The sequence below is a fragment of the Telmatherina bonti genome (genome assembly GCF_933228915.1).
Source record: "Telmatherina bonti genome assembly, chromosome: 10".
Taxonomy (NCBI): Eukaryota; Metazoa; Chordata; class Actinopteri; order Atheriniformes; family Telmatherinidae; genus Telmatherina; species Telmatherina bonti.
This window is the reverse complement of record NC_136628.1, coordinates 23,949,367-23,972,799: the sequence shown is the minus strand read 5'-3', so window position 1 is coordinate 23,972,799 and position 23,433 is coordinate 23,949,367. Positions and strand designations below refer to the sequence as shown.

The following is a 23,433-nucleotide window of genomic DNA, read 5'->3' as shown; positions in this document are numbered from 1 at the left end:
ACTCAAGAAAGATTTCTGCTTTATAAAATTGTCAATTAAGACCACAAAAACAAATGAATGGCACTGGAAAATGGAACATACAAAACAAGTATCAGTAATATAAAAAATATATTAAAAAAAAAATTAAAAAAAAAAAAAAAATGAGGCCAGACACCCTCCAAGTCTACAGTCTTCTCTGGTCTCTGAGTCCACTTGGTCCTTGTTTAGTCTGATTATAACAAAACTGAGCTGCCACCATAAACATCTAACACAGCCCAAGACAAATGCAGTGAATCACTGAAGATAACAATTCACTCTGAAATGATAAAAGTGCTGATATGTCTCTATGCCGTTTTTTTTCTCCTCACACATTGCTGATACAGTGAAGGGAGAGCCAGACTGAGAAAGATGAGGAGTCTGACTATGGCAAGTACAGTATTCCCCAAAGTCTGCATTACACATCACACCTGAGTAAAGAGAAGGTAATGTTAAAACCAAATGGTAGAGTTGCTCAATCTACCTGTTTTCAATGTTCAGTCTTGGAATTGAGTAATCTAGATTAATGTAAGAAGAATGGACGCAGTCCTTATGTCTAGTTACACCACAATCTACAAACAAAAAAATTGTTAAGCATTTTTTTCTTTTTTTTGACCTTTGGTTAAAAGTCAAAGTTACATTTTGGAACAACAAATAATCTGCCCATTTTCCAAAGGATGAGAAACTAGAGAAACTGTAAACCTTGATATGCTGCTCCATTTGGTTTGGCACATGTTTCGAGTCCAACACTTGGTAGATGTAAAAATACTGAACACATTCCGTAGAAATGAGGCAGAGTCAAACTGCATGACCTCATCACCGGGTCATTCCAGGTGACAGGTGTCCTGCTAGTCTTTGGACAAGTCTCATCAGTCATTTTTGTCCATTGTGATGTTTTCTTTTCCCTGGTTATGAATACATTCTCCCATCATCCTAAAAGTCAAACTAGAGAAAAGTAGGTTACAGGAGAGGATTCAGAACGCTCTCAGGACAAGGTTGCACATCTGTGTGCTGTGTTCACATCCAGACTGGTAGGCAAGTCAGCTAGAAAGTAACAGTTGTAGTGTTCTTGCTCTGGAAGGTTATTGTCTGAATGCTGGAGAGGATTTTTCTCTGATGTCCAGCCAAAGTTACTCCCATGTGTAGCAGATCCCTGAAGACAGAAAAACATTATAAGAAGGGTACGAAAAAATGGAAATTGAAAAAATCTAATTAAATGGAAAGCTACACCTATGATTTTTTGACTAGAAGTCATAACACTTACTTAAATAAATTATAAACTGCAAGTGCCACAGAGATAAATATCATTTTAGATAAATAAACTGAAAAATACAGGACTGACTGTGTGGTGATTTGAGCCAGCTGGTCCACTGAGTTGAAGCCAGCCTGCAGAAAGCTGTCCTCATAGCGCTCCATCTTGATGGCCCTCAGCCATTCTCCAACTGAAGCGCATGGTGAGAGGGTTAAAGGTGCACGCTGGTCCAGCAGGGGGTAGGACGGCCTAAGGAAAGCAGTCAGGAAACAAAGGAATGACTTACATACATTGTCACCAAAAACAGCAGTAAGGAGCTTATATGTATCCTGCAACCACATTCCAGTTGACAAACTAAGGTATAATCTGAGACTAGTGACTGACAGGAACAAACAATGGGATTTGTCAGGACTGGAGTGTCCTCTGCTGTATGCCACCAGCTGACAGGGAGAATGTGAAGGGATGGGAAATGGGCACAGCAAGTGTCTGACAGGTCACAGCAGGACACTGAGGTGGTACCTTAGAGTGGCCAGAAGGAGTGTAAAGTCTTTCCTGTGACTGTCAGAACATTAAATGGACTCTAAGGAAAAGACATTGTTGCCCTTTTCAGATTAGGAACACAAACATTTTTGGCTTCTGTGTGTTAACATGACAACCTGTCACTAAGACACTGATAGTTTTGACGCTGATGATCCAGATGGTGTCATGTCACAAGATGGTGACGAGTGTCTTGTAAGAAAAACAAGAAGCAATATTTGTTGTCAGATTGGGCAGTGCATAAAGAGAGGCATGTTAACCTATATGACTTAATACAACAAATTATATTGAAATCACAGTTTTTGTCGCCCTGACAAAAACGCTGCAGTTGTGTCCAACATACCAGTACTAGATGGAATCAGTTGAAAATATAACCTTACTGCATTAATCTTAACAGCATTAACATGGTTTCTATTTTTCATTTAACTCAACCAGTGAGAAAAATCAGTGATTTGGTGCTGAATCTATAATGAGAGCCATTAGAAACAAAAGTTAAAACCAAATTGCTGTTTTAATACCAGAGTTTGCCTACTTGTGCAAAGTACTATGGGTAACCTTTAAAAAATTTTTTTCAAAACCTGAAGGACAAAAGGTGATTCCAGTAATATTTTATATAGAATGGCATTTATTATAATTGCATAACACAGTTTTGATCCAATTGAAGATGAATTCTCTAATACCTCTTATTTATCAGTTTAAGCAGTCTGACTTATGGAGAAGAGGCCAGGATGTTCATACAGTGTATGGCTAATTTGCAAATTTGTGAAAGGCTTTTTCTAATACTTTTATTTTCATCAAATGCAATCAAAAACCTCTGCTCTCTTACCCCGCTCCTTCTTGAGCCACTATTTTCAGTGATGCCGGGTTGCGGATTAGTTTGTCCAATGCGCTAACAAGGTCTGCAAATCGAGGGCGTGCTGAGCGGTCCTTCTGCCAGCAGTCCAACATCAGCTGGTGCAGGTGAGTGGGGCAATCAGGTGGTGGCGGCAGCCGGTAATCTTGCTCTATGGCATTGATTACCTGACAGGAAGATAAACGATGACTGTTCAAATAAATGAGTAAACCAAAAGATATTTGGATCAATTTTGAGTTGTTTGTTGGGTTTAAAATTAGCAAAGGTACACAAAAGGAAGGAATTACCCCAATGGAAAAAAATAGGCATATCCTGATCATAAAAACTGACAATGAACTGATAACCTGGATAACTTTGTCAATTTTACATTTAATTCGTTTAATTTTGGGAGGAAAACTTTGTAATGTGAAAAAGAAATTGCAATTGATAAAACTAGAAAAATATGTCTTTTTTTTTTTTAGCATGAACTTACATCCTGGTTGCTCATGTCCCAGTAGGGTCTCTCTCCAAAAGACATGACCTCCCACATCACAATACCATAGCTCCACACATCTGAGGCTGAAGTGAACTTTCTGAAGGCGATTGCCTCAGGTGCTGTCCAGCGGATAGGGATCTTACCTCCCTGCAGAGAAGAGCAAACGGTCAGCTCTGCCAAACTTGAACTACTAAAACCAACTGCATTGCTTGTGAGCAAATAAAACTAGGCTGTTTTCTCACCAGAGAGCTGGTGTAGGTTGGGTCAGAGGAGTTCTCCTGCAGGAAGCGTGACAAGCCGAAGTCAGACACCTTGCACACCAAGTTGCTGTTGATGAGGATGTTGCGGGCAGCCAAGTCCCTGTGGACATAACTCATCTCTGCCAGGTACTTCATGCCAGAGGCGATGCCGCGCAACATACCCACCAGCTGGATGGGAGTGAACTGGCAGTCATTCATCTACACAGAAGAGAGAAAAAGTTCAGTTTGTGTCGAGATGTACAAGTCATGACAGTTTCAGTGAGTGCTCTGTGTATCACACTGACCCGTAGAAAAGAGTCCAGTGCTCCGTTCTCCATAAACTCTGTGAGAATCATGACTGGACAACTGGCAGTGATGATTCCCTCGAGGTGGATAATGTTGGGATGCTGGAATTGTCCCATGATGGACGCCTCAGAAAGAAAGTCTCTTCTCTGCTTCTCAGTGTAGCCTCCCTTCAGAGTCTTAATTGCTACATAATTTTCTTTTTTTCCCGGGATCTTCAGCCTTCCTCGACACACCTCCCCAAACTCGCCTGCAGCATACAAACACACAAACACACATTAAGCCTATTTTCTGCCACATTATAAGAATAGCTGCTGCTCTTAACAAATGGAAAGCTCGCTTGCAGTAAGTTGTGCCCTTTAGTTTAAATGAGGGTCAATAAAGTTGGCACCGCATTTATCAGTTAATTGGTTTATTTCTGCTGCCATATTGAATTTGAAGTGATAAAGAAAAAAAAAGTTTTTAAATGGCTTTGAATCAAATGGACTGAATTGGATATATTTTAATCACATTTTCAAATGAAACCATTTTCCTAAAACACAAACCAAAAAGACAAAGTGAGAATATGTTATCAGTGGGGAAATGCTCTGGGTAGAGCTTACCAGCACCAATGACCTCCTCTATCTTGACAAAGGAAACATCAATTTCCTTGGCAAATTCTCGCACCGCCTCATTAGGGTCCTCATAGGTGAAAGGGTCGATATAAACCTTGACCCCTGTGAGAAATAGACAAACAGAGCCGTGGGAAAATTAAGCAAAGAAATGTTAAGAGAATTATGAGCCTGCTCAGATTAGAAATGATTTCTCTGACATGAACGAGTTGTAAATCAGCTGCAGTTTAGTGTGCATGTCCTTGACAGATTACCTTGGCCAGTGAGGTACTGGCTGTTTTTGTCGCTCAGCTCGGGATCCTTTATTCGGCTGTGTCGGCTGCAGGTAGAAAGAGATTGGTATAAATACAACAAGATTAGGGTAGTGGAGCAGTTGTCTAAAAGAATCAATGTTTAATTGGATTCTTTGGCAAGTATTCCGAATACAATGTCTGCCAAATGAGATGTAAATCCTTTGTCTGCCAATGTGACTATTCAGATGATATAACAATAAGGCATAACGTCAGTAAGTAAAGCATTCCACAAAGAGATGAATTTAGACTTTTTTAGTATTATTTTTATATTGATGTTTTTAAAAAAAATAAAAATCTCTATGATGAAAATAAGAATATAAAAAAAATCATACTTTTCTAATGTGGTCACACTCAGAAAGGAGTAAATCACCAAGTCTTCTAATGTTTTCAAGGTTGCTCTTTGGGGTAAAAAAAAAAGAAAAAGAAAAGAAAAGCTATAACTTTACTCTGATTTTGACACAAAACGTTGTTTTGCAAGGCTTTTGCTGGCCTTCAACAATCCTCGGAAATCTTAAACACATAATACAAGATGAGTTGTGGTAATGGGGAACATCTAAGCCAAGCCCTACGGTACTGCTCTTTGACACGAGTGGCTCCATTATAATTCTGCTGGCACAAACTCATCTCTGCAAAACTGTAACAACCCTGTAGCTACTGGATCCCTGCCTTCCTCCATTCATCTCCCTCTCCCACCTCATAAGCCTAAAATAGCAATAAAGCACCACCCTCAGTTAGTGGCAGATCTGGGCCTCAGTTGCTGGTTTGTGTCTGCATATGTGTGTATGTGTGTGTCACAAGGTCACAGCTATTGTTCTCTGTCCTGTGGAAACAGGGTTGGGACGCCTGCATCCTGTCTTTCCCTGCCCTCTACCTCTATCGTCATCTCTCTCTCATAAAAAGCCATGCACTTTCTCTCTGCTGTGATGGCATCCAGCACTATTTACTCAAACAACGAAGCCTAAGGAAAATGTTCTAATGAGCAGGATAGCTTTTAGCTGTGTAAGCAAAAGAAATCATGAGCATTGCTTTGTGTCTGAACTGCTTCACAGAAGAGGGGGGAAAAATGGTGTGGGTAACACAGTTCAAACCCACCACTGATAAAACGTGATATGTATAAACAAAAGAACAAATGGTGCAAAACCATAAAATTGGGGTCATGGTTGTTATTAGTTTTCGATTTCCCCCTCTTTCTTCCCTATTTCCTGTTATTTTGTCAGCTTCTTTCCCTTGCATATCTGTTTTATTCTCTGTCTCTTTTCCTTTTCCCTGGTTCTCACCGAATGCAGTAGGCGGCCACAAAGACGAACGTGACAAGCAACAGCATCCCCACAGCGATAAGGATGCCAGGTACCAAGAACTGAGAGGCAGAGTCATGTCCTGAGAGAAAAGACACACAAAAGACACAGAGAAGAAAGAAAAAGGCTCAGAAAGGAATGGAGTTAGACTAATATGTCAGCAAAAATCGCAAGAGAAGGTATGCACTGGTAGTAATGTACAAAAGGAGAAATAAACATGGGACATGACAAGAATTTATATTAATAGGCCAATATGTGTATCTTAATCCTGATAGACAAAGATAATGAATTCATGATAAAGAAGAAATGTTGACTTTGTAGATAAGATTCTCAGAATAAAAAATATTTCCAGTGCAAAAATAAATAATTACATAAATACATACATACATAACCCAAAACAAAAAGAAATATGAGTAATAAGCGGAAGCATCCTCTTACCATCAGGCAGGGTGCGGAAGATAGCAGCAGGACTGAAGCTGCCATAGCCCGCCAGGGTCCGCAACCGAACCTGCACTTCATATTGAGTGGCCCTGCGGAGGTCCGTCAGCACAACCTGGTTTTTGTTACTCTCTGTGTAGAAGCACTGATCGTCACTTCGTCTCTCCTATCAACAGAAAACTTGACTTAGATGGACTGGAAGTTCGCAAAAACTCCAAATTAAAGAGGAAATTTAAGGAGCCATCAACAGGAATTTAAATATCTGCTGTCAAAAGGACTTTTATTGATTCTCATTCTCATTCTATGCAGCTTTTAATGTTTTATATCCAATTCAAACAATTTGTTCGCTCACTTATTCAGATTTTAATTAAACGTTTTCGGATTAAACCACTGAGCATGCAAACAAAATCCTGACATCTGAGTAGTTCATCAAATGCCAATTGAGAGTTGTTGTCAGTTACCTTCTCACAGTAACGTAGCTGGTACTGCAGGATGTTGTAGTGTGGTTGAGATGGCACTGACCAGTGCAGCGTCAGACTGCTCTCTGTGGAGTCACTCTTTCGAACCATAGACACCAGTGACGGCACTGCACAGGGGAAGGCAGAATATTAAATACAAAGTGAAATTCTGACTATTTCTCCCCTTTTTCTTTTTACCCTGACCCCATCACTTCTCACCATCATGGCTTGTAGTGATGTTGATACTTTCACTTGCAGGCTCCTTGCCGCTGAGCTGAGACACCCCATTGTGTGTCTGGATAGTGAAGGTGTACGTTGTATGAGGCAGCAGGCCCCACACCTCCACTCTGCGACCCAGCAGGTTGTCCTGTGCTGGTCGGTAACTGACGCTGTCTCCGCAGGGAAGGCATGACCCCTTGGTTGACCTGCATACAAAGCACTTGACAGCGTAGTTCAGGTCTGTTCTACCACCGTTGTCCAGAGGCTCGTTCCACTCCAGGCTGAGCGTGGTGTCGTTGATCTGGGGAATGATTCCACGTGGGGCCGAGGGAGTTCCTGGATTGACAACAGAATCCACATTTAAATTAATTTTGTGCTGTAAATATTAGCAATCGGTGACTAAAATCAAGCTCCTATTATTCTGAAACATTTTATATGACTTCTTTCTAAATTTGCAAGGCTGCAGTTGCATACAAAATACGCAGACATGACAAAAGTATTGATCTTCTCGTCGAACTCTAAAGAAAGTAAACAGCTCATAAAATGTCAAACTGTTACGATGTCCTTTCCTGATCCAAGCAGCAACTCTGCAGTCAGGTTCAAGTGCTGCTATTTCTAAATCTGCTGCACTGGATCAGCAGTAGCACTTCAGCAACAAAATCAAAGAGTATTTTCTTTTTGCTCCTGGTGATTACTCCTCAAATATTGTCATAGTATTCTATGAGAAAGGTCAAATCATATTTAATATTCAAGTGTCACACAACTGTGAAGTAATCCCAGTACCCTCACGTTTTCTGTCATTTAACAGATACTTTACCTTTCCACCACCCGAGCACACCACTTGTTTACTATTGGATAAAAAATGAAGACATTTTACCCAGTGACATTTAGCCATGAAGCAGAACGACGCTCTTGCAGCAGCTCTGCGTCACAGCAGCGGCATACGTGTTGCAGAGTTTAACTGGTGCAATTATGTTCATCTAAAGCAGGATGATAATGATCATTGTCTGAAAATTGTAAGATGGCTCTTGCCTCAAGCCAAGCATAACTTAACAGCGAGACCACTCAGGCACTGTGAATCAGTATCACTTCCTGCCAAGGAGACAGGGTTTTGTCACTGAGCCTGCGGGTAACTTCAGTGCTAATAGTGTTCTCAATAAAAACCCAAGTGGGACAACATCACACTCAGACAGTGAGGGTATGAATTTTGAATTCAACATATGGGAATGGAAACTATTTTTTTTTCCAAGTTAAACTTAGAAGTCAAAGCTCGCTTTACTGAGATCATCAAAACAGCCACGATACTTATTTAAATGCAAAAAAAGTCAGAAAGATTTATAGATGGCTTGGATGACTGGATATTTTGCATACTAATTTCAAACATGCAATTTGAAGAACTGCACTTGTAATCCACTACAAAATACAGAATATAATATAGGAATGCCCTAATTCAGTGATAAATAATTAAGATAAAACCTTTGTAACTAATAATATAGTTTTTGGAAGTTGCTTAAAGATGGTATTTATTAACTAACACCTGCAGAGAACATGGCCAGTCAACATGCTGATGCTGGTTTCCACTGTGTGTTTTGCATTGTTACACATTGTTTTACACCCCTTTATAGCCACTCCAAGCGGGTGCACCTAATTTAAATGTGACTAAATTGAAATCCCTGAATCCGCATGGAGGTGTCACTTGAGACCTTCAATGGCCTCTTCATTTGGAGTGAAAAGCCCAACCCCCAACAACCTAACACAAAAGACATGCATCTCAAAGCTTAGTGGTGGAGACTGAGGACTTAAATCAGCTAAAAGAAGTTGGGCAAATTCACACCAAATGTAAAAAGCAAGAAAACAAGAGCTCATAAAAACAAAAAAAGTGAAGATGAGCAGGAGAACGCAAAGAGCGAGTAGATGCTACTGTTTGCACCTTCATCTCTAAGTGAGGGATTAATGACTACTCTATGCATACTTACTGGTGCATGGGGTCTCAGGTGTGTCCGATTCTGCACGTAAGTACCCAGAGCGACATGCACACACTGATGCTCCCCCGATGGTGGCATGGCTGAATCCTGGACAACCTCGACACTGTCCCTCTGTGCCTGACTTGAACTGACCCACAGGACAGGCTTAAGAGGACAGAGCGGAAGATCAGACGAGAGAATTATCAATATTTTTATTGGACTTTTACACACAATCATCACACTCACTATGTCCTTGAGAGACCTGGATCAAACTGAATTTGCATACAGCCCATTCTTAGGCAGCAGATGGTTGCAAATTGATGGAATCATGTAATCAGAGCTATAATGACGGTGATACTAACGGTCAATTATATTCCACTGCCTATCACTGGATTTACCAAAGCAATGAAACCAGACATGTCAGAGTTTTTGTGGAAAGCTGCCTGTGTTTATTGATTTACATATATTGTTCAACGTCTCTTGTAGAGACAAGGAGACCACTGTGACAACCAATAAGCCAAGGAGGACTGAAGGGAGTCTGAACTGATGCTAAAAAGGATTTGGTGATGAATCAATTGGTTTGACTGACAGAAAAAAACCAATCGACTGCAATTGTGTTAAACTAACAAAGAGATACTTCCCAAATGTGAGAAGATGCTTCTGCTGAACTCTGTTTTAAATAAATATCTCTTGCAGCCTAAACAACTAATAAGAAAAAATAAACTCTTAACACTTGTCCCTCATGTGAATGTGCAATAATTTGGCAGTATGACGCCACATACAATCAAAGTGTTTATATTCTGCCCTCTGTTTGGTGACTGAAGCACGACGACTGGGACAGAGGGTTAAAACAATAAACTTTCACACCAATTGTTGCATTGTTATAGGGAAAACTGACACATTTCAGAGGGTCAACACTCCTCTGACTGACATCTTGCTGCAGGAATTTTCCACATATGTGTGCAGTTATTAAGGAGTGCGGCTGCAGAACTTGCCTGCTCAGAAAAGCACAACTGTTGGTTAAAACCAAACAAGACCGAGCGCTTCTGAGGTCTTACTTGGATTTTACAAATTGTGTTTACAAATCTAAAGATTGATGTTAATCACTTCTGGAGCAGACATCTGTCTGATTCGGATTCAGTATTGTGAGAAACATGTTAAGCTACATTAGCACATGTGGACACAAACCCTCCCATGTAGATGTAGTTATACTCCACTAGAGGTTTACTTCAAAGACATGGTTTACATATCTTAATCAAGCTCATTTATAACACTAACTCATCTAGACAACATTCATAAGTTTTGCATCACATGGATGTGTCTGAGGCAGAAACTGTCTCTCGGGGATAATGGCAAAATGAATTTAATTCTAAACCTAGATGTCAATTTTATTTCCATTTTCTGAAATGACCAGCGTATGAAGCAAATTAACTGTCCAATACCCTATGAAGGCAATTTCCCTTTATGGCTTAGTGAGTGTTTTTCCTCACAGCTCTCCTCTGTGACAGAATGCTGGAAATGGCACTTCACCAGACGCATAATGTTGGATATCATTCTTTCTCTTTTTTCTTAATGAAATCGTTATACCTCCCACGGAGATCAAACTGAATCCTGCCTTCTAACACAGACAGATGAAACCACATTTTCTGAAGGAAAAATGCAGCACTTCTTTCCCTGCTTCTTTGCGTATGGTGCTCAGCATCTATCTGTGCTGGTGCGATGCTTTAAGTGTGTGAGTGTGCACGAGGGGGAGTGCTCACGCACGCGGCATGTTAATTGGACTCATTAGGCAGAGCTGCTGCACAACTCCTGAGAGAAGCATTCTGCTTCTCCCTTCTTTTCTTGTGTGCTTTGCTTTGATGTTCTCAAGCTGATAGGATCTTTACCCGGAGCACCACCTCCCTGCTTCGTTCCCCTCACCTCCCCGGTCCTCCTGTGCTCCTTCCATCTCAGCTGAACCATGAGCTGTCACAGCAGTAAGCCTTTGACCCTGCTCTTCCTTTCTGAGATAAGTGCTGCTCCAGCTGACCTCTCCCTCTGTCCCCACTGTGTCACAGCCGTTTCCCTGCCTCATTAACTTCCTTGGTCTTTCATTTCCTCTTGAATGCTTCAACCCTCAGTGAACCCCCACCCCCCATTTTACCATTGTTTTCTTGTTTAGTCTGCCTGTTTCGCTGCTTATACGGGCGTAGTCTCTTTACATACATCTGTTTATGTGGCCTAACTTTCCTCCACTCTTACCTGTGCAGCGTGTTTGTCCCTCAGCTGGTTCAAATCCAGGTAGGCAGGCGCAGGACGTCGTGGGCTGTCCCACCCACTGGCCATCTTCACCACAGAAGAGTTTAGGCGGCCGAGGTCGGGGCCCCTGCTGAGCGGCATGCTCCACACATGAACCCTGTGCCTCTTGGACTAGGTAACGGGGAACAGTTTCAGGGAAGGCAGACAGAGCACTGATCAGTGGAGGACACTTTTTGAAAAACACCCTGACAGACAGCAGGGCCATGCAGGCACCCTGAGCCTGAAAAGCCAAGTAGAAGCCTCTCTTGGTCAGAGGGCCGAGTCTTAGCGTCTTCACGTTAAACTTCCGCTCGCCACCCTTCCTGAGTAGAAAATCTGCGGCCACTGTGTCCACCTAAGACAGGAAGAAAGAGAAAAGGTATTATGTAATGACCAGATTCTAGCACATAGGCTTGAAGCTTGAGAATGACCAGAGAGGTTGCTTTGCATGTGTCAGCCTTTTCAGTTCCTTAACAAGACATGTGGCATGCCTTACAGCATTTCACATATTTTAAGCACACCACTGAGACTTCAGATTGATTCACTACCTAGTTCACCACGTTACAGTCAACTCTGAACCTAAATGTGCAGTACCAAAACTTGCTGAGCAGAGAAGGTCATTTTATCAATTAGATTTACAAAATGCGTAAAAACAAAAGGACAGAAGCCGGACGTTTCTGACTTCATTCACTGAGGTGAGTTTAAGGATACGATGACATCAGATGTTTGACGTTTAGAAACCAAAAAGTGCAGCATTTACACACACACACACACACACACACACACACACACACACACACACACACACACACACACACACACACACACACACACACACACACACACACACACACACACACACACACAGAAGATACAGATAATGTAAAAGTTCAGGTAGTGAAATCACTACCCTGGCTCTCAAATTAGATCAATAATCTAATTTGGTCACTACATAATCAGGACCAAATGTTGAATGGAATAAATTACAGAGCTTGAACAAAACTTTTTTCTGTCTTTAAAAACTGATTTAGACCCGGCAAGATAAACAAAAGTAAGCAAAGAGCATGCTGGAAGGAGAAAAATCCATCTAAAAATGTGTGTATTTGGGAAAAGTCTCAGCAATTATTCACCATACAAAACACACAGATCACTCATTAAACTACAGGCTGCAAAAACAGCAAAGCTTTTATGATTTCTGAACATGTGAGCTTAAAAGTCGTTTTGTTTGAGAGAAATTTACAATATTTATTCACAGTGAAAGACGAGAGCCTTATTTGAACACAGCCTTCGACTTGAAACTCACACGCCACTTAGGTAATGGAACTGAATGAATACTTTATTTTTCGGCAGTCACTACGTGGCTAACTTGTGTATCCACGGCTTGTGATGAAAATGTTCGATGTGAAGTAATAGAAAAATGGTTACAATTGATTAGTTTAGCCTTTTCAAGTAAAAAATCTATACATTTCAACCCTGCACCTTCTCAAACACCCTTTTCTTTGTCACTGTTAATGGCAAATTGAAAATCTTTAAGCTTTTGACCGCTGACTGACAAGCTAGGTTATGTCATGATTATGGGTGCGTTGAAAATACAGAAAATAGATTTCTTAAAACAGACATGGAAACAATCAGTATTAAAATATTCTATATTTGTGTATAATACCTTGGTGTAAGGGTTCTCCATCCAGGGTGGGTAGTTGTCTGTGGCCTCATTAGAATCTGCCTGGTAGTAATAGAGGTTGAAAGTCTCCTTACAGCTCCGGTGATGAGTGTTCCTGGAGGAACACTCCATCATGGTGAATCGAAGCTCCACATAAACCTGAGAAGCTCCTTGTCTCTGGATGAAGCCACTGCGCAGCCAGTGGCTGGATGAACTGTCTGTTTGGCAGATCTGATAGGTCCTCACGCTGTTGTTCTCTTCATCTAAACCGCTTACTTCCTCCCACTGAGAGTGAAGAGAACAAAGGCTTGTCAGACTGCACATCTAAGAGACATCTGACCCAGAAAAGTTGTGAAAACTGAACACAGTGTAGATTTAATTCACCTGTAAAGACAATCGCTCGGGATTTTATAAAAGTGGACATAGGAGAAGTCCTATAAACCATAATAATGTTGCAATTCTTTTTTGTCTCTTTGGTGTGCTCCACCTGTCAATGACCCATGGGATGAAAGTATCTTGCTGTGGATTTTGATCCAGCCTAAATTTGAAATTGGGTTGTTAAATCATTCCTCTCGCTGAGCTGCAGCACACAGCTAGTGGGAATCCAAGTCTCACTTGTCAAACAAGGCACATAGCTGCACACAGCATCCGAGACAGACATCTTTCACCCCTTCAAACGCACTTACAGACCAAAACACAATCACAAATATGTATGAGGTAAAAACTACACAGAAATCTACATTTGTTCAGGAGACGCAACGAAAAAAATGCTTTAATGTTTGACTTCTGAGTCAACGGAGAACTTGTTCACCATCACTGCATTCCCAGGAGCAGGAAACAAGCAGGAAATTAACATACTGGGGGCAAAATTTAGGAGATTTGCTGAACTTGAGGCTCAGAAATTCAGTTATGTAAATATGTAAATCTTTAAAAATCCATTTGCACATGATGTGAGGAGTGAGGCAGAATACTGGTATGAATGAATTACAGAGCAGCAAACCACTCTGAGCCAGATCTGGATCACATGAAGGGAGAATATCTTCTAATCTTTAAAAAATAAACACCGTGGCAGCAGTTACGTCTCTGTACAAAATGTTTTCTGTGATGAGGAGGCACCACATGTGACAGGAATCATTCACATGAGTGAGAAATCAAAAAGCACAGATGACTTTAAATGGGACAAATGCTATTTGTTTTATGTAACATTTAATGGAATTGCTAAATAACTATGACAAATCCCTTATTTAATGTTGCAAATTACTTACGGCTAAGGGTATTTCTACCTTTACAATCCATTTTTCACTGTTACCAACTCTTTCAGTTGTGTCTGTGAACAACTCCAAAGCCTCAACACAGTCCATATGCACAATATTTAAACAATATTTTACAGATACTGCTTTGTTTTGTTGTTCAGAATGAACTTAATACCATTCATATACACAGTCACACTAAACCGAGGCCATTTGTCACACAGCATGAAATTATATGGCATCAATTTCACATACAAGCTGTGTTTAATGCTGACATATGTTGTGCTTTAGCCATGAATATTTTTTTTAATGAATTATTAATGAAACTATAGTTAACATGAAACAAAGACATTTATGTACTATTGAACCTGAAAGGCCAGAACATCTGGGTTTGAAGATGTGGAAAACATCAGCTGTAATGGTGTCATTGTCCGTCAATTTAAAAAGAAATAAGTAAGCATAGGGTAATGCTTTTATGCCTGCGTCTTTGATGCAGATAGCTTATGCAGTCTCTTCACTGCTGCCTGTCATCACTGACTAAACCACTGTTTTGTAGCCTTATGTGCGGAGTTAATGTTAAAAAACACAACCCAGCCACATTTCTGACAACATGAAGCTTTTGATGCTCCGCTTCAAATAATAATGGCTGTGCAAACTTTTTCCAGTGATGTCAGGCTGTCTTGCTTTGCATCTTAATCAGAAGTAAAGGCTCATGTGAGTATTTTTTTTGTCCAGCCCCAGAAACCTCCCTGCCAGCATCACTGTGACGGTTTTCCTTTTGAGACATGAGCAAGTTGAGCAGTTCTGGTCACCGACGCTGCTAGCAAAGATATCCCTGTGACTGTTCTTCAGCTGATCAAATTACAAATATGTCTCGCTCTCTCTCTCTTTTTTTTTCTGGCTGCAGGTTCCAAAATTGTGGGCAGCCAGTCACTTTGACTCCAAGGCTGATGAGATATATAAAAGCATCTGCTTTCAATATACTTAAAATGGCACATTTGGCCTGGTGTTTTCTTCATCCTGTCAGTTGCTTGCCATATAAGGAATTTGTTTATGGCCAAAGTAACAAAGGAACAGCTGGAGGCCAAAAATCCACAGCCACCACAAGGTTTATGTTAGGAATATAGATAACATGGTGAAGCTGGGGTTACATACCTCTGGTTTGGCACGTGAAAAGATGGTCCATTTGAGATCAGACGTCTCTGTCTTGGTGTTCATAAGGACCTCTGCGGAAGAGATAAAAATATAATATCATTCGCAGCAGGAAAGGTACAAATGACACGTCTAAAACTCATTTACATTCAGAGAAATGCAGATAATCGTATTCAAAATAACAGACTGAACATATTTTTTTAAGTCCCAGGCTCTCTGCCAAGTGTGAGCCTTAGCTTATACTGGGATTACGGTGAAAGATGAAGTTTCACTAGTCAATTACGTCGACTCTGAACATTCCCACTATCCTAAAATTGTCTTTCGTCTTGTTTGTTTTTATTCCCCCACATCCCTTCTGTTCCCAGCGATAGGCCATGCCTGTGGTCACCCTTAACCTGCTGAGAGGACTCAGCTTTTGTCCAGGGAGAGCAAGGACAAGCACAGCAGCAAAATCGACCAGACTTACATGGCTGTAAAGACACACACACATGCACACACACGCACACACACCAAGATTTAAGCCTTCAAGTTACAATCTGTGATTACAATAGAATTGATTTTTGTTTTTTTTGTAATCTTTTGAGAGGAAGGCTGCCTGTTCACAAACAATCACCAGTTCTGCTATGATTCAGTATCCCAATAAAATCCAAGACCGGAACAGTGTGTAACTTGAAGCATAATTTGGTTCGGATGACAGGACTTCTTTTCATCTTTTTTTGTCCTCTCCCTTACTTGGAACAATGACTCATATTTATACTGATTGGATAAAGTTTCAGCCACAACGACCTGAAAAAAACAAGACTACCTGTTTGTGAAGAAGCTTATTTCAAGGGTTGGGCAGTTTGTTTTTACTAATAAACAAGATTTAATATGGTCACAGTCAAGGATAGCACCTCCATGAAAGTAGATTCCAGGGAAGCCGTGAGTTTCAGCACAGGATTATCACAGAGGTTATTAAGGTGCTTTGTTTTATTATACATACATAGATAAGGGTCAACAGTTATACATATACACACACACACACATCCAGAATAATACTGAATACCTATGGTAAAAACCTAAAGGACTTACTGATCTAATTTTCATGTCACATCCTGCAAATTGATGGCTACCACCATTAGTACGAGAAATGATGGTGCTAAAACTAATAAATCTACACTGAAGTGAAATCCCAGTATCATTTACTAAACTGCTTTGTACATTGCTTAATAAAATTATATTGACCTGTATGTGGAGGCATATATAGGTAGTTGGGCAATCCTTTAACACAGGCAACAGAAAATACATGAAAACTGTAAGTGACCCCTTGAACAGATTTTATGCGACCAGTACTTGTAGTATTTTACAAAAATAACACCAACCACTTCCCAGCAATCACATCTGCAATACCAACCAGATCCCAATGATTAATTGAAAAAAAAAAAGAAGAAAAAAATGTGACAATACAGAATATTTAATTTTTTCAGTGTTTGAATAAAATACATTATATTCTGTAAATACAAATATTGACAGGATAAATTAACAACAACTAAAAGTCTGGGGACATAATGCCATTCTGCACACCAATAATTCAATAACTTTTATATAAAAAGCAACACAAATCAGTAAAGTCGAATTGAGCTATGTCTACCATGACCCTCATCTTCTTTTCACAACATCTGGAAACTGATGAGATCAGTTGTTGGACTGTTGGGAGGGGACCACGATTTGAGCTGCTCAACAATCCAAGCTCTTCCTTTTTTTTTTTTTTTTTTACTTGGCCTTCCATTATTAATTTAATGTTTTCAACTAGGGAAAGTTAGTTTTCTAATTTCCCTTAGTCCAGTTTAAATCAGCTTAAGTTCACATAAGATGGCAACATTTCTGGATCACATGTGCCGCCTTCTTTGCATTATCGAGTTTCCCCATGCAGTGGATGGTAAGGCCAACTGTGTTCACAGATGCTGATTTCTTTAATCATTCTTGAGCTTATGCAAGGATCTCCATGACAGTCATGTTGGGTTTTAATGGGCGCTGCCCGAGGCCCATAGATCATTGGTATTTGATATTGATTTTCAGGCAAGTCCATTGCAAACAGAGATGTTTCCAGATTATGTAGCCTACTTTAGGCGATTGAATATTCAGTTCTTCATTTTTTGTTCCTTATTCTGGAATTGCTCCATTATTTGTAAACTCAGTTTTTGTCATTGGAAGACATTTGTCCACCTTTACCTCTGAGACATTATCTCTTCAAGATGCTACCTGTAATTATACTTAACCTTTAACAATAATGCAATTAGTTACTATATGTTCCTTCACTCACTTCTCTCCAAAACCTCTCATTTTCCAGAATTTTGTTGCCCCATTTAAATTTTTTTCAGATGTGTAGCTGCCACCAAAAAATGAGCTGATATTTTTCCTGATGGCTCACTCTTATCTCTGATTTACTGAGAGAAAAACACGACCTTGATTTTCTGTTTCTGTTCCGCATCGTCTTGCATTTTACACAACATGCCAATGTTTTTGTAATTGTGATTGTTGATCTCCGTTTATCCTTTTCTTCAAACAACATGCAACACAAGAATATTGTCATGAAAGCTAATTAACAGAATGAAAACAAGTCAAAGGCATAAGTAGTCTTACAGACTAATACTGTATCTGACTGTATACTTGTACTTCCAATAACATTTTCAATGATCACTCCACACCCACCACTGCTTACATTTTCACTCATGCTAATTTAATAAATTTTGCCACAAGCAAGACAAAACAGAATTCATCTCCTTCTCAATTCCTCTGTCGCAGCCACACAGCCAAATTACTTAAATCTTCCTCTCCGCATTCCTCCTCAGGGAGATCTTCTCGCTCTTGTCGTCTGGGTGAACTGTCTCTTGCATACTGCATATGAGAGCCATGACATGGAGTCGCTAATCATCGGGGTTGCATTTATAGCAATTCTGTCAGTGCATCACACCGAGAGGTTAAAAGGTGCATATATGGCCGTAATCACGGATTTTTCTCACTGTATCACCTGCTCCTCTCACTTTACCCTCTATGTGGGCTTCTTGTAAAGAAACCGCAACATTTATGCATTTAAGCCTCTTCCACTTCAAAACCACAAAAGCTCACCAGCTTTACAACAAGCTGAAAAACGGAGAGAAAGAAATGAAAAGTCTACAAAAAGCAGGGCGAAAGAGGAGAGCGGAGGGTGAGGGGGATAACTGGGTAAAAGAGTTCAGTCCGGTGCTTCCCCTGCATTTAGTCTACCTGATGTTCACTGTAGTGTAATTAAAAAAAAAAAAAAAAAGAAACACTTTGGGACTGACTGAACAAACAGCCCTGTTTCCGCTTTTCAAACGAACACCTGACCGTGTGTTTATAAATCGAGTAAGGTGTGGAAAAGAACCCCCCCCCCCCCCCCCCCCCCCCCCCCCAGGTACAGTAATCACTGTTTATCACTGCTCTATCATTAAGCTTTACGAGACAGGATGCGTGAGCGTGACTGTTTGTATGAGATGGTGAGTACTTCTATTATGTGCTTGCACGGCCTTGCCTTTCACTGGAGCAGAAAGAGACTTAAGCCCTGCTAGAGGAAGCCGGCTTTTCCCCCCTACATTCTTTCAGCTGTGGCGGCCACCCACTGCCGGAAAACTGCCCAGAGCGCTAGAAACCACTGGAACAATGCGAATTCGTCATCTGGTTGTATTTAACACCCAAAACAAACGATTGTACAGTAATTACAGGACAACTGTCAACACTAGTAGACACTCGAGAAGTCTAAACTGATACTGGGGCTGGCAGGGTGATATGTCGGGGCCTTAGAATTACAGTGAAAAAACTTCTAATGACCGAAATGAGCCAAATCTTCTCAAGCAGAGGAACTGAAAGGCAATGGTTGAGGTGGTGGGTTTGCAGATTAGTGATTGTGGAGTTGTTTTTTGTTTGTTTTGTTTTTTAATGATTAAACCATGTTAAAAAAAAAAAAGCAAATGAAAGAATGTCTTAAGTTACCCTTATAAAGAGAAACTACAATAAATGGTTTTGTAGACAAATTTAAAAACATAAAACTTTTACTCATTGATTTGTACAAATATTTTTGGTCTTCAGGCTTTGGTGACCTCATTTTCAAATACCGGATCTATTTAATGTGGATCCCTTCCTTTAATAACATTCCCTCTGTTTGACTTGTATGTTAACTTTCTTCCTGGTGTGTCCTTTTCCTCCTTATTTTCCACTTTCTCTCTGGCACTGGAGTGCGATAGGGAAATTATAGGCCTATGAACATTTGGCCTGCTTCAGCTACAATTAGACCTCATTTTAATTAAAGAAACAGAGTGCCAATTACCCTCATACACCTAGAGAAATGGAGACAGAGGGGAAGAACAAGGATAATGACAAGGAGGAATGTAAAAAGGGAAAAAAAGAGGATGAGTTGTCAAAGAATTTGGGATTAGCAGTTGAAAGTATGAAAAGAAAATGAGTTTTAAAACATATTCTCTTCATTAAAGCTAGACTCAGATCCAAGTTGCCAACGAGTCTCAACAACTAGTCTGGCCAGCGAAAACAAAGCAAAGCTGGAGGGTCATTACAATGTATTTTTGTGCTCACAGTACCGTTGTTTAGAATCACAGTCCAACGATGTACAAAATGTGTAACTTAATTATTTCAAGAGAGAAAAAAAAAGATCCTTATCAATAAAAGACACAAATGGAATCGTTAATGAACTACCACGCGGAGAAAAATCGTATCTACTCTGATAATATTCTTTTAATTCTCAATACTTTTGTGTGAGTAAAACACACACAAAAGACGGATGAGGCCACCGACTTATCGGTTATCTTTACTGCCATTCTGTTGATGTTGAAAGTACTTGTATTTCGATGTTTCTGCAATAATGTAAAGAAAAGGGAGCGGAAATCAATATACAGTGAGACAACGGAGAATACAAAGCAGTGACTGATATTAGTATGCACTCTTATCACAGGGGAGTTCTCCAGGGAATTACCTGCTGTGTTCACACATGAGCTCAACTGGACTTTACCTACGCTCTGCACTATGAAGAAGGTTTGTTAAATTCTGAACTGCTTGAGACATCTCTGTCCACATGCTGCTATTTTGGGTAGCGTGCAGAAAATTCTTGGACTGCTGTGCACACAAGAAAACAGTCTAAGCTGCCAGGTTCATGAAGCTATAACCGAGAGTGCAGTGCCCTCAAAACGGACACGAGTATACAGAGAATATTTGATAGATGCCTCGGAGTTTAAAGGCCAAAGAGCAGTACCTCAATAATTCAAGTTTTTGGGGAATGCTTTAATCGGCTTTCCTGAGTAGAATTAGGGTAACATTAAGCTTTTCCAGCACTGGCTCTTCAGACAAGCTGTTCGGCTACATCAAGAAATCAAATCTACTTATTGTAGATCTCAACATCCATGCTTTAATTAGAGTGAGAGGCCAGCTTTCACAGTGTGGAATAGTGTGGGTAGGGCATTCAAATGCTGCCAAAAATTGGAAAGAGGTGCATTTTAGAGAGTTCAGTTGAGTTATGGCCACATCTTGACCTTGTTGTTTAAGTGGAACAGCATCCTTGTCACAGAACACATGCCTGGGAGGTGAATCAAGTTATTGACCAATATATGATAGATGCTGTGACACTGTGGACTGTGTGAAAAAACACTTTTTAAAAAAATTTGGCCACTTTTAACTTTCTCTATAGCTGAATTCAGCTATAAGTATAGCTGAATTCACTGCACAGGTGATGTTTTTAAGTTATATCAATGCTGAGCATGTTCAATAATGTGACAGTCTGGGATTGCTGTGAGTTGACGAACAGTCTGAACACATTTCTTTTCGATAACAATTTCTGTCAAAAGAAACAGAAATTTAAGTGGATAAAAATAATTTAACTGGGAATTTAGCTTTATAAATACACACGTATACTTTACTATTTTTACAAAAAGATGCCCCCAGGACCACTTTAGTCTAGTTGAGTGAATATAAAGGGTTCATTTGATCCCACATTACCTAAATGTTATGACATGGCTTTGACCTAGGATGATTCTGACTGGACTCACATATTTACATGGAATCTAAGTGTTTGGCTTTGATCTGTTTTTACAATAGTCTAATTTTCCTAGAGACATATAAGGGTGCTCACTGATAATTTGAAGAAACAATGTTGATAACAAATCTGTAAAGAATGGGGAATGCAGTTCTTGGCTACTGTCTGTCACCCTTAATGAAGCAGTGTTGGTTTTGTGAAGCTACAGATACTGGGCATCTGCCACCCAGCAATAAGGTGTTTAGTAAATGGGGTTTGTATAGCTGTATGACTATCTGACATGCAGTTCAAACAATTCAAATCTAGCTTTAGCTGAGAAAACTGATGCTGGTGTGATAACTGTATAGAGCTGTTTATCTCAGGAGGGAGAAGAGACTATGCTCTAATTATTACAGACTAAGTAGATTTATTTTTAAAAATGTTGATTCCAAGCGTACTTGTATTATCAGCCGCACTGGACTATAAGACTAAAACTGAAAACTGAAGTTCCTTTTCGTGTTTGTTGTTCAGTCTTTGGTAGCACATGAACATTAGAGAGTGCACATGATCATAAATGTTAGGAAAATTAAGCACTGAATGTGTGTGTGTGTGTGTGTGTATAAACTGTGTTTGTGTGTCTTTGACTAAGTTGTGTCTAGGGAGATTAGACATCAGCTTCCCGTAGTTCCTGTCCCCTTCCTGTCTCCTGGTTTTGTGGGGGCCAGCCGCCAACACACGCTCATACACTCACACACGTCTTTCACATGCACACAGCAGTCAGGCAGGACAGTTTCCCTCTTTGTCCACTGTGTAATAAAAGCCTTCTGTGACACGTGGAAAGCAGCTCAGCTACAGTATGTTTCATGGAGAAGAAAAGGAAAGCAGGCAGGATGAAGAAAAGGTGTTAATGTTTGCTACTTTTTTGTGTTCCCTACAAGGACACACACACAAATAAATAAATAAATAAATAAATAAACACATATACATACACACATATATACACATATATATACATATATATCTATACAAATGTCTTGTGGTCACTGTCTTCCCCTGGACAGGATGTGACCTAGTTATGGTGAGAGCCTCACGCTGGACAAAAACCAAAGATGCTACCGGAGAGGATCAACAGTGCTGTGAATTAAACTGACTCACAGCGCTGAGGATTAAAACCAGGTCTGCGGTATCTGACCTCTGAATGTTAAGGCTTAAAATTACACGGTCATCAGAGATTCACTAAGCAGAATCATTATGTTAATCATTTCCAGGTGAAGATGTGTTTTCCCCAGTCAGTCTCAGAGTCCACACAGGAGAGCTTGCATGAAAGATCCAATGACTACCCCCTTCTTCGACAGTGCAAAAATGTTTTGATTTTTTTTTTTTGTCGATTTTTAGCTGAACATAAGCTCTTGTCAGCGGGGAACTTTTTAAAAAAAGCTTTTATTGCTTCCTTAGTAAGAAATGTCAATATATATCTGTGAATCCAAACTTGAGCAAGGACTTAACAAAAGCTTCTCTGTGGTGTTGGAACAAAAGACAAATGTTTATTGAAAACTTAAGAACCGTCCAAGGAGCCTTCATATCTCCATTTTAATTAACTGAAATAAAATAAAGTTGAAAACTGTTGCATTATTCAAGTCACACTAATTAAAGTGAATGTGTTATTCCATTTAGAGGTATAAAAAGCTTTGACCTGTGCATAAAATGAGAGGTAAAGGTTAAGAGGCTATGAGGTATTGACCTGGTTCTCACCGTTTGTGTCACAGCCTACGAGGAAAGAGTTTTGACCTGTGGTGTCACCCGTACCATTGCACTAAGATTAATAGGCATTTTCCCCAGACGCATGCCGTGATGCACTCCCAAAGAAGCTAAAGTAGAGGAAAATTTAACATTATCCATAAGGACGTGATATTTTTCACTCTTTGAGCAGATTAAGACACAACTGCATAGGGTGTTTTTGTTAGACACCTGAGTGTGACAATAATTTGTCAAAACCTATAAAGAGAGGCAACACAGAAGGTTCAATAAACTGAATTAAAGCAAAAGAAGAAAAAGAATTTCCTGTTTCTGGTGTAAAATGTTTGATTAACAACTTCTAATCAAACATAAAAAAAAAAAAAAATTAA

At 39.9% G+C, this 23,433-nt stretch overlaps 1 protein-coding gene across 1 annotated transcript in view; it reads right to left on the bottom strand.

Annotated features, from left to right (window-relative positions):
- Positions 1-731: 731 nt before the first annotated feature.
- Positions 732-23,433, bottom strand: part of LOC306761945 (ephrin type-B receptor 4a-like) — a 33,521-nt gene continuing 10,819 nt past the window's right edge. Inside the window, exons 2-17 of the mRNA XM_079248282.1 lie at positions 15,295-15,365; positions 12,893-13,174; positions 11,194-11,584; positions 8,965-9,117; positions 6,989-7,324; positions 6,773-6,897; positions 6,312-6,477; positions 5,856-5,955; positions 4,540-4,604; positions 4,277-4,390; positions 3,677-3,924; positions 3,375-3,590; positions 3,130-3,279; positions 2,631-2,824; positions 1,358-1,516; positions 732-1,168 (exon numbers count right to left, since the gene is read on the bottom strand). Of these exons, the coding sequence (XP_079104408.1) occupies positions 1,060-1,168; positions 1,358-1,516; positions 2,631-2,824; positions 3,130-3,279; positions 3,375-3,590; positions 3,677-3,924; positions 4,277-4,390; positions 4,540-4,604; positions 5,856-5,955; positions 6,312-6,477; positions 6,773-6,897; positions 6,989-7,324; positions 8,965-9,117; positions 11,194-11,584; positions 12,893-13,174; positions 15,295-15,365 (2,879 nt within the window). The 3' untranslated portion in view covers positions 732-1,059. The remainder of the gene's footprint in view (positions 1,169-1,357; positions 1,517-2,630; positions 2,825-3,129; positions 3,280-3,374; positions 3,591-3,676; positions 3,925-4,276; positions 4,391-4,539; positions 4,605-5,855; positions 5,956-6,311; positions 6,478-6,772; positions 6,898-6,988; positions 7,325-8,964; positions 9,118-11,193; positions 11,585-12,892; positions 13,175-15,294; positions 15,366-23,433) is intronic.